Source organism: Carica papaya, chromosome 1 (genome assembly GCF_054855325.1).
Source record: "Carica papaya isolate Zhongbai chromosome 1, ASM5485532v1, whole genome shotgun sequence".
NCBI lineage: Eukaryota > Viridiplantae > Streptophyta > Magnoliopsida > Brassicales > Caricaceae > Carica > Carica papaya.
Genome location: NC_142309.1, coordinates 5,648,875 through 5,659,676, shown reverse-complemented (window position 1 = coordinate 5,659,676; position 10,802 = coordinate 5,648,875). Strand labels below are relative to the sequence as shown.

At 33.0% G+C, this 10,802-nt stretch overlaps 2 protein-coding genes across 4 annotated transcripts; both read right to left on the bottom strand.

The window, feature by feature from the left end:
- Window positions 1–251: 251 nt before the first annotated feature.
- LOC110820123 (amino acid transporter AVT6A-like) lies at window positions 252–4,447 on the bottom strand. Of its 2 annotated transcripts, none has more exons than XM_022049527.2 (6): window positions 3,775–4,447; window positions 3,174–3,677; window positions 2,872–3,024; window positions 2,197–2,400; window positions 1,245–1,710; window positions 252–668 (listed from the first exon to the last, which is right to left on the bottom strand). In XM_022049527.2, exons 2-6 carry the CDS (start codon window positions 3,598–3,600, stop codon window positions 530–532), a joined length of 1,389 nt encoding a protein of 462 aa, XP_021905219.1. In that variant the 5' UTR covers window positions 3,601–3,677; window positions 3,775–4,447; the 3' UTR covers window positions 252–529. The 2 variants fall into 2 exon arrangements, with proteins under 2 accessions (XP_021905219.1, XP_021905218.1); XM_022049526.2 differs by having other exon boundaries at window positions 3,174–3,674; window positions 3,775–4,446.
- Window positions 4,448–6,833: 2,386 nt separating this feature from the next.
- On the bottom strand, window positions 6,834–9,863 carry LOC110820098 (amino acid transporter AVT6A-like). Of its 2 annotated transcripts, none has more exons than XM_022049484.2 (6): window positions 9,276–9,863; window positions 9,024–9,176; window positions 8,637–8,774; window positions 7,574–8,039; window positions 7,150–7,332; window positions 6,834–7,062 (listed from the first exon to the last, which is right to left on the bottom strand). In XM_022049484.2, the coding sequence occupies exons 1-5, from the start codon at window positions 9,688–9,690 to the stop codon at window positions 7,194–7,196; spliced, it is 1,311 nt and encodes a 436-aa protein (XP_021905176.1). In that variant the 5' UTR covers window positions 9,691–9,863; the 3' UTR covers window positions 6,834–7,062; window positions 7,150–7,193. The 2 variants fall into 2 exon arrangements, with proteins under 2 accessions (XP_021905176.1, XP_021905174.1); XM_022049482.2 differs by having other exon boundaries at window positions 8,637–8,840; window positions 9,276–9,861.
- Window positions 9,864–10,802: the final 939 nt, after the last annotated feature.

The window sequence follows — 10,802 nt, the reverse complement described above, 5'->3', positions numbered from 1 at the left end:
GTGTTATGAAGAGGACTCAAATCAGATTTGATAAATGTGTTAGCCAAGACCAAATGCCTCTGCTAGTTGAACTTTGAAGTGGACAATTGGAAAAAAACAAAAAACAAAACAGAGAACCAAATAATTCAAAGAATCTCTTACTTCCAATCCTAACTTCATGGCAGTCGCGTATATATATTTTCCTTCTACAATCTAATGTATAAATCTGATCATATGAGAGAGGGAGAGGGAGAGAGAGAGAGAGATCCATGTATAGAATCTATGCATCCTAAACTTCATGCCAATTCATGCAACAGCAATACAAACCGAAGCATCCATTAATAATACAAACATAGAAGATGTGAAGACATCCTCACATTTCAACAAACTGTATACATTAAGCGGAGGGTTCATCTTATTCAACTCATTTAAACTTCCAACAAAATCTCAGTTTTTCCAATTGAGTACTAAATAAAAATTTACATCCATCCAATGCAGTCGCTGGAAAGCTTGATCATATCTTTCCCCCATTTAGGAAAATGATGCATTATCATTCGCGAGGTGATTGATTCTTCTTGAACAAGGCATAGGCATCACTATAAATGGCCACCATGTTGGAGAATACAGCAAGGACAATCATGAAAATGCATAAGATCTTGTCTCTCTTTGTTGCTATTTTGTGCCGATCCCTGAAACATCAAACAAAATCCAACCTCAAATCAAGAGTTTTCCAATCAAATTGAATGTAAAGAAGCTCATAATAAAGGTCATTAAATTAATTTCACGCCAAGATCAGAAGAATTGTCCTCCTCATAAGTATAATTTCTTAGAAACTGAGGATCGATGGGTAGAAATTCTAGTAAATGGCTCTATAATTCCAAGATCATACCTCCTCTTATTTCAGGTAAAAGCTAAGAATTTATCTCATTTAGAATTGATATTCCAAAAAGGGTTCTACTTAAATAAGCATTTCCTACTGGCATGTTGGCAAGAAAATACATTTCTCCTTTGTGCCAGCATAGATGACCTCTATTGGTGAACTTGTTATGAACACAAGATTACAGATTATTGATTTGATGAACCACAGCATGTGCTTCCACTCACGCAAACAAGTAGAGGAGCAATGTGCACAGACTGCCCAATTTCTAAATACCGCAGGGGAGTTGCTAGAGAAATAATTATGCAGCTTTTGGTTGCAAAGAATTTATTTGTAAACAGAAACAAGTCAAGGATATTTTATTTTCCTAGGCTAATCAACTACTCACCTGAGCGTAACAGCAGCAGGAAATATAAACCCAAGGCAAACTGCAGCAGTTGCACCAGTGAATTGGAAAGCATCCCAAATACTGGGTATAAAGTTTGCACCCAAAAAGATGACAGTGATGAGCCCCAAAGTCACGAACGCAAACCTCAAATTGGACACAGCTAGAGGCCTTGCTGATGGAAAGAGGAGACCATCCATGTTGAGCCGCAATGGATAGAAGACAATTGGAAACACAAGCATGAGATGGGCTGCGTAGCTAACACGAACAGCATCATTTAGCACGGAACTATAAGGAATGCCAAGATCAGTGTCAAAGTTTGCAAGCACATCATCAAGAGTTGAATCACCAAAGAGGAGGAACCCAAAAAAGCTTGTCATTATGTAAACAGATGAGCATAATGCCAATGCTGTCCGTACAACTGATTTTATTTTTATCGAGTCTTCGAGTTCATTATCTATGCTGTGAACTGCAAACAAAATGCTTAGAAAGATTAGTTTTTTTTTCTGGTCGAACCCTCTATAGTTTTTATTTGGGAAAAGAACCCTCTACTAGTTAGAGGACGTAAAAACCCTATAACTAAGCTGGCGAAGGCTGAAATTTCCAGAAAATGGTTAATCAGCTAGTGCTTGGAGATTAAACCACAATTCTCCCAAAATGTCCAACCTTTTAGTTAATTACAAAAACTTGAAAATTTGTACCATACTCAAACCCTTCTAAGTAAAAAAGTTTGTGCCAAAACACTAAACTTTCCAGAAAAGAAATAATACATGCTTCCACTTGTATAGATATTATAAAAATAGAGAACTCACGGAGATCTTTCCTCTCAAGGTTTTCAGATGCGCATAAACATCCCAGTGAATTGAAATCATTCAGAAACTCAATCCATTGAAACAAAGAGAAACAGGAGATAGGCATATCAACCTCGAATAAAACTATTGACCATTGTGCATACCATTGTAGTGGCATATATATGCAGTGACCAGAACAGGAACAACAGTGAAGAGTTTCCAGAAGGATGTCATATCAGTGACATTAGGCAGCAATCTGGGCATAGCTACAGTTCCAGTTATCAACTTCACAACTGCAATTCCCACAGTGATAACAAGAAATACAACTGCCAATGCAACTGATAAGGCAGATGTGAACCTTAAAGAATCTGCAACCATGGAAAGTACAATAGATGAACCCGTTAAAAACGTTACATGCGAGGTTAAACAACATGATCACTACCACCAAACAAACATTTTCAGTTGTCACTAAAACAAATACATGCCGATAGTCCATATGCACGAGGTAAGTCCCAACAATGTCTCTTATATGTGTTAATATGCTCTCAAATCAACAAATTTTTAAGATGTTGAGTCATACTTTAATGAGGAGAAGAACAGGATGTTCTACTTGTCTTCTTTACCAATAATTAAATTTATTACAAAAGAAGGTAGCTAAGCTTGAGTTCCCAAGAATTGCAAAGTTGTAGCCACAACTCCAACCATATTCAGCCACAAATCAATTCAAGGAATTCCTAGATGGCTAATGTGTTTAAACTTGCAGACAAATAACTAGTGCATAACCTCCAGATGTTGTTAAACAAGCAGCAAGCTATCATATCCGTAGACTATATACTAACCAATTCGCTTAAAGCATGCCAAGGGAGCGAAAATGCCAAGTGTCGTGACAAGTAGAACAAAGGACCGCCCATTCCACCAATGTTCTCCAAACCACCCTTCAAGAACACCAGCATGGTGAACTCCGCTTGAAGATGTTCCAGATAGCACATCACCTTCCATTGGAAATCATTTTAAAAATTTAGAGCTTTTAAGAGTCAATCAAACTCGGTGAATAAAAAAAGAAAATTCCCACTATGGTGATATGAAACACGGGTAAACATGAACAAATACAAAAGATAGAACTGATAGAAGCCTGTCATACCAATTATAATCATGTACACAATGAGAACACCAACGTTATTGATCAATACACTGACTTGTAGCAAGACCTTTCCCCACTTGCCAAAAGCATCGCCCATAAGACCTCCATAAGAAGCTGTTCTTCCAGCTCTGCTAAACCTAAGCAGCAACTCAATGGATGCCTCAGTCAAGAATGCCATAAATGCAATCATGACCATCCCAAGAACCAGACCAAGCACTTTCATGGTTGCAGGCAAAGCCATGATACCAGCACCCACAATTGTGGTTGACAAGTTAAAGACTGCCCCAGAAAAAGAAGCTCCATTAAACTCGTCAAATCCACCATCTTCATATTGCCTTTTGGGCAACAAGGGAGAATTCTCATTAGCATGGTGCTTGCTCTTCCTTGATTTCTTCTCCTTCTTCGGTGTAACATCTCCAATCGTCATCTTTTAATGATCACAAAATGCTCCAATGGAGATTTGATGTTTAAAAATTCGGGAATTATACAAGGCAGAATAACCTGCTAATCATAAGACTCAAAGTCAGCTTCCAAGTCAACAAAATTCTAACGAAGTTCAACTCAAAAACATTTTATACTACTCAAAAGTCCTATCTCCTACCCTTTGATTGGCGAACAACTCCAGATGAAACACACTTTTAATTCTCTAATCAAGCCTTGTGAGTCAAAAACAAGATGATTACGGATTCGATGCAGGAGGCGAGCACTTAAAAAGCAGCAACAAAGAATTAGATCGAATGAGGGAGATTCCTGGCAAAACTTCACCTGCTAATTAAGAACAGAAAAAAATCTGTACACTGATATCTTAAAACCGAAAGCAAGAAATCCCCACAAAATATTGAGACCCAGATATACAATTGCAGAAACGAGCTTCAAGGGAACCGAAAATTTCTGCAAACACAATTAATAACTTAATCTACAAACAAAAGTTGGGGTGGTCTTTTGGATTAACCAAAGAGGTAAAAACAACTCCAAGCCCAATTGATAGTTCCTGAATTTTATCCCACTAAACGAATCGATCCAGTGGGATATTGAGGTACAAACCCAAGAAAATGAAAACCAAGAAACGAAAAAGACGGAAAATCCCCAAACTTGATGCTTCACAATTCAGAATTTTGAGAGGAATCCAGGAACCAAGAGAAGGAAGTAGAGAGCAAGAGAACCACCAAAATTTGACGGACGGTCTTGTTTGATTTATATAAAAATAAGGAAGTGAGAAGACGCTATACGGAACAAAAAGGTGTAAACGTATGGGGGTACAGTTCCGGTTCTGTAGCGCACGAACAGACCAATAATAATGTTATATATATATATATATATGAGAATAGCTATGTATGTGTATGTGTATGTGTATGCCCCTGGATGTCGTCCTAGTGGAGTAGAGTTGTTCTTGAAAATTTCTTGTTTCTTTTTTAATGAAAAAGAATTGTATTAACTCAAGCAAAAGTAATCAACTAGTTTTGATTAATTAAATAAAATTAATTCATTAGTATTTTGCATTAACAAATTTAAGTGAATTTATTATTTTTTAATAAAAATAATATAATGGGTTAAAAGAAAAAATAAAAAGTAACCCAAGGAATTGATTAATATACTCTACATGAATCTTTTATGACATTTACATAATTATAATTTTAAACACAAGTTGATAAATCTCATAAAATTAGTGGCATGGGTTTTATTATTATCCTAAATAATTATAAATTGTGCATGTATAATTATTTTTTGTTCTAATAATGATTAAGTAATAATCTTAAATTAACTATTAACACAAAACAATAATTTTTCAAAGAATCATTAAACAAAGTGAAATTTCATTATTAATTAAAGAAGGAAAATTTAATATAAATCAAATTATCTTAAATTAATGAATTTTGAATAATTATTTAACCCAAAACCTTATTATTATTGAAGTTTGAAGCTTTGTTTCGTCTTCTCCCAAAAAATATCAAAATAATAAAAGGTGGCGTTTATTGACTTGAAGACGAACAATCAGCGGTCATCGTTGTGATCTTCAGCCAACTGCTGTCCACGTGTCAGTTGATTATTAGATGTATAACTAATATCAGAAAACAACACATGCTATTCTCCTTTTTCTCTTTAAATAAAAGTAATTATAAATAAATATTACATATCATATAAAAATAAACATTTAAATATTATTCACTCAAATTTTAAAAATAAAAAAATTAATGTAATAATTATAATGATATATTATATAATAAAAAAATTTCAAATATTAAAATAAAAATTAATATGATAATTATTAATACATAATCATATTCCATTTGAATTTTCAAAATACAAAAATAGAATTTAGTTTATAAAATAAAATAATATATTCTAAGTTTAAAGCCATCAGCAAATTGGCAGTTTGTAAGCATCAACGTCAACAACATAATTAACAACTCTAAACAAGTTTATTGAATTAATTAAAATTTAATAGTAATTAAAGAAGAAGGGAAAATATCAATGAGTCAATCAAAATCTCTCCCCAGAGTATTTTACAGACTCAAAACTTCCATAAATCTAATTTAAACGTGAGGCTATGGTTAAAGTGTGCCTGTCACGGGTGGGTCTTGCCAAAAGAAATGAAATAATAATAATTATTATTTATCAAATCTGAGCCACCCAGACTCTCTCTCTTCAATTATTAAGAATGCACATATTATAATATGTAAGATAAGAGGGACAAAAATCTTGTGTCTGAACTTGAACCCAGTGGGTGTGATCCATTAAAAATAATCATAAGTAGGTGGTGGTGACTGAATCCACATAAATCACATGATGCTTTTGTGAATAGATGGACCCATGAGCCCAATTTGGTTGTCTATTTATTTATGTCGGCATCTGGGCAACTTGATCTGACTCTTTTAGGGCTCCTGTATGGTGAATTCAAAGGGTCTTGTTTTTTTTTTTTTTTTTAGGGTATAGAGGAGAGCTGGAGAAGACGAAGTTGATTGATAATCAATAGTTGATGAGAATGACTTGCATTTATCTGGGATTCTGTCTCATTCCCTATGCTTTTTCTTCATATTTAGTTTCATTGTCAGTCCTTTGAATTCTCAACCAAATTTGATCTCATGCAACAAATTGAGCATGTAGATTAAGTACCATACCTTATGACAACCCAATTCTGACATTAAATACACATATATATATATATATATATGTATAATTGATTTTTGTAAAATTAATAATATCATATCACGAATCAACTTTACGATTTAGATTTTGAAATTATTAGTCTGATTATATAGTAGATGCATTTTGATTTATATCTCATTTTATTATATTAGAAAAGCAAATTACATTAACAAGTAAAATTTTTAAAATTATGTGTACGTCCGATAATAAATAAGTCAGTATATACAACTAACTTACTCTGTCGTATTATATCATTAGAACATCGACATACACCACACTAGTAATAAATTTCTTGTATTCTTTCAATTATTTGGTTATGTTTAGAATTACCCTTTCAATACCCTTGTTACTAACGATCTTTATTTTTATCAGAAGAGACTAACTCACCCACCATTCGATTCATTGAGCAAAAGACAAATTTGTTATCTGCTCAAAATGTATGATTACATGAAAACCAACACATAGAAGTTACTATCATGTGTATAAATTAAACTGTTTTTCGACATTCTCAGCAAAGGCAAAACTTATAGTCACTTCATTATTTTTGTCCCAGAAAAATCGCAGTATCAACTTGGAATGATGTAGCAAAAACATTTACAATCTTTATCTTCAGAGTTTCTCACGAATAACTAGCAGGTGCCATAAGTGACATCAAAAGAGGAAAAGGGAAAAGACCATGATAAGAAATCAACATCTTTACTTGCTTCTCCATAAATTTCTTTCCAGCCCAGCTAATAAAATTCTGAAACAAAATTTCAACTAAGAAAACTAGATTTTTACCAGATAGCTATTGCCAAGCAGATCAATTATCTCGGAAACTTTTTCATACCTTTAGGTTCATTTGAGTAGACAGATAGGAATTGTATTCATAATTCACCAGATGGTATATTTACTTTTTTTGAACTGAACACACACATCACTGTATATTGCAACCAAGCTTGACAACACGGCCAGGATAATCATGATTATGCCCAAGATCTTGTCCTTCTTCGTTGCAATGTTGTGCTGATCCCTGAAACACCAAAAGAAGGTTATAAAACACCAGTTAAGTGCTTTAACATAACAGTTCAATGATAATTGAAAGTAACAAAAAGTTATTTTATACTTCCCAATTTCAAAATTACTCCCTTAAGCATTAATGGAGAATATCATAGCTTTTCTGCAGAGTACTTGCTGATTTGCTTCATTTACATAAATAGGACGAAAACCCAGATTGATATATCCAGTAATTGCAATGAAAATCAACAACTCACCTAAGAGTTATGGAAGCAGGAAATATGAAACCAAGACAAACTGCAGAAGTTGATCCAGTGAACTGGAAGGCATCCCAAATGCTTGGTATAAAATTTGCACCCAGAAAGATAAGAATGGTGGGGCCAATAGTGATCAGCACAAACCTCATATTGGACAAAGCTAAAGGCCTGGCTGAGGGAAAAAGGAGGCCGTCCAAATTGAGCCGCAATGGATAGAAGCAAAGGGGAAAAACCAACATGAGATGCAGTCCATAGCTGACACGGATAATATCATTTAAGAGGGAACTGTAAGGAATGCCAAGATCAGTATCGAAGTTTGCTAGTACATCATCAAAAGTTGAGTCACCAAATAGAAGGAAGCAAAAAAGGCCTGTCACTACATAGATGGATGAGCATAGAGCAAGTGTTGTTTGGAGAACTGCTTTTATCTCCGCCTTGTCTTCAAGTTCGTTATCTACACTGTGAACTGCATACGAAGGCTTAGAAAGATGTTAATAAATTTTCATGTAGTGCCTTGGTTTCCTGTTGGAGAAAAGTAGAACAATTGAATTTGAAGAAACAATACAGCAGGTGCATTCATGGAATTCCAAAATCGAATCCAGTTACTCTAAGCACATACTTAAAGAAATCCACCTATAATACTAAGTTTGGTTAGTCTAATTCTTTATAACATGAATAGGAATACTGTATAAATAGGATAAAAATTTAAATGTAACTAACATATTTGGATTCCGAGTCAATTCGATTTGTTTTTATGATTTGTTCATTGATCTGTGACAATATGGTTATGGAATAGAATATTATGGACGAAGTTGATTAATTATACATCACTTGAGTAAATTATAGTTAACTTCTACTTATCAAATAACTAATATCTATGAATTAAATAGGAATAAACTAATTGTACAACATTCTTTTTCCTAGAAAAGTTTTAATCTCAATCAACCATATAGGACAATCCTCGTTCCTCCATAGTAACAAAAAGAAGCGAATGTAGACCAATTATAGATTTGAAAAAAAAAATGAAAAAAACAAAGAAGAAACTGGAGATTAGTGTGCATACCATTGTAGTGGCAAATGTAAGCAGTGACTAGCATGGGAACAACAGTGAAGAGTTTCCAGAATGACTCAAAATCAGTGACATTAGGTAGCAGTCTAGGCATCATTATACTCCCATTTATCAATTTCAGAACTGCAATTCCTACGGTGACAGCAATAAAAACACCCGCCAACATAAACGATAATGCAGATGTAAATCTTAAAGAATCTGCAACAGCAACAATAAACCATAGCTGATGAACCCATAAAAAAAAAAGCCTAAACCAATTTGGCTAAACAAAAAAGCATAGCGTAAGCAGAAACATCAATGAAACTAAAAACACTGTAAAGCTCTAATTCATTTATCAGAAAGGATCAAATAGCAGACTTTGAAACAGGCAAAAAAACTAACCAATCCGCTTAACAAATGCTAATGGAGTGAATATGCCAAGTGTTGTCACTAAGAGAACAAAAGTTCGCCCAGTCCACCAATGTTGTCCAAACCAACCTTCAAGTACACCAGCATGATGAATTCCACCAGAAGATGTTCCAGAGAGCACATCACCTTAATTCAATCCAAAAGCATTAAGCAGTTCTCGAAATATAATCAATGCAATCACATATATAATCGAAGAGAAGGTAAAAGGGGAAATTACAATTATACCAATAATAATCACGTAAGCAATGAGCCCACCAAAGTTGTTAAGTAAAATACAGAGTTGCAGCAAAATCCTTCCGGGCTTGCCAAAACCATCCCCCATAACACCTCCATAAGAAACTGCTTTTGCAGCCCTGCTAAACCGAACCAGCAACTCAACGGATGCGTAAGTGAAGAATGCCATAAAGATGATCATGAAAATGCCAAGAAGAAGACCCAGAACTTTGACGGTGGCGGGCAAAGCCATGATTCCAGCACCGACGACGGTGGTTGATAAATTAAACACCGACCCAGTAAACGAAGCTCCATCAAACTCATTACCTTCCAATGTTGTAGGCAACAGAGGAGCATTCTCCCCAACAAGATGCTTTCTCCTCTTTGATTGATTCTCCCTTTTTGGTGTGATATCTCCATTTGTCATTCTTTCTAATCAAGTATATATGTGTATATAGATCAAGTATATATATATATATATACATATATATATATATAGATCTAGGAAGAAGGAAGATGAAGCTCAAACTTCAAAATATGTAATGACATAAACATGTTTCTTTCTGCAGTTTGTAAATGGTGTAATGGCACAGCGAGTTGGATAAAATAATAAGTCGCGTGATAGACGCATTTTCTTGAATCTAATGTTTTCTGCAGGTGAAGTCAACGGTCAATTCTCTGCTTTGTCTATTGGGAATAACACCTTTTTATATGTTTTCATTAATTTTTATTCAGTTAAATTAATCTGTTTAGGATAATTTTAATGGCATTTATATGTGAGTGCATATATTCTAATTTATTGTGATTATTATGTATTTATAATATTTAATTATAAAATATTTGATAACGATGAGAATAAATTCATGTAATTGACAATATTTAATTTATATAATTTTTATTTATTTTAAAAAAATATATTCAAATTTATAATTATTCGTATATAAATTGTATATAATATTTTCATTTATTGTATATCATAAGTGATACTATTTTAATTTATATAACTGTATGAATTAATGATAACAACTCAAGTGTAGGTGGGTAACTTATATGACTAAAATATTAAGAATAAAATAAAATATTAAAACAAATATGATGTTTGTTAGAGACATTTTTATATAATATGTTAAGAATAAAATAAAATAAATATATTTGATATTTCAACAAATGAAAAAAGATGCATAATTTGTATTGAAACATTAATAATAAACTATAATATTTATCAATATTTATAACTACAAAATTATTATATATATATACATAAATTATTTTTTATTCTACATAAATTTATGATACTCATTTATCACGTAGGATTTAAAAAATAATAATAATAACCACGTGGCAGGTATGGAAGAATGACTAAAATATTAAGATATCCACTAAATTATTTGAAAATATTTAAAATTTTCCATATAAGTATTTTTTGTCCAAAGTTCTCCATAAATTTCAATGAACATGACAAAACTCTTCATGTTCGTTAACTTTCTTTGAAAAAGTCAATTGTTTCTGATGAAATACTTGATGTTAAAAAATGACATT

What these genes read in the sequence shown, in the direction of transcription:
- LOC110820123 (XM_022049527.2), bottom strand. Translation starts at nt 3,600, where the DNA reads ATGACGATTGGAGATGTTACACCGAAGAAGGAGAAGAAATCAAGGAAG. An exon ending in TGTGTACATGATTATAATTG is followed by an intron (nt 3,025 to 3,173) that starts GTATGACAGGCT and finishes TTCCAATGGAAG; the next exon opens with GTGATGTGCTATCTGGAACA. An exon ending in CCTGCTGCTGTTACGCTCAG is followed by an intron (nt 669 to 1,244) that starts GTGAGTAGTTGA and finishes TTGATGTTTCAG; the next exon opens with GGATCGGCACAAAATAGCAA.
- LOC110820098 (XM_022049482.2), bottom strand. Translation starts at nt 9,690, where the DNA reads ATGACAAATGGAGATATCACACCAAAAAGGGAGAATCAATCAAAGAGG. An exon ending in AGCATTTGTTAAGCGGATTG is followed by an intron (nt 8,841 to 9,023) that starts GTTAGTTTTTTT and finishes TTGCTGTTGCAG; the next exon opens with ATTCTTTAAGATTTACATCT. An exon ending in TTACATTTGCCACTACAATG is followed by an intron (nt 8,040 to 8,636) that starts GTATGCACACTA and finishes CTTCGTATGCAG; the next exon opens with TTCACAGTGTAGATAACGAA.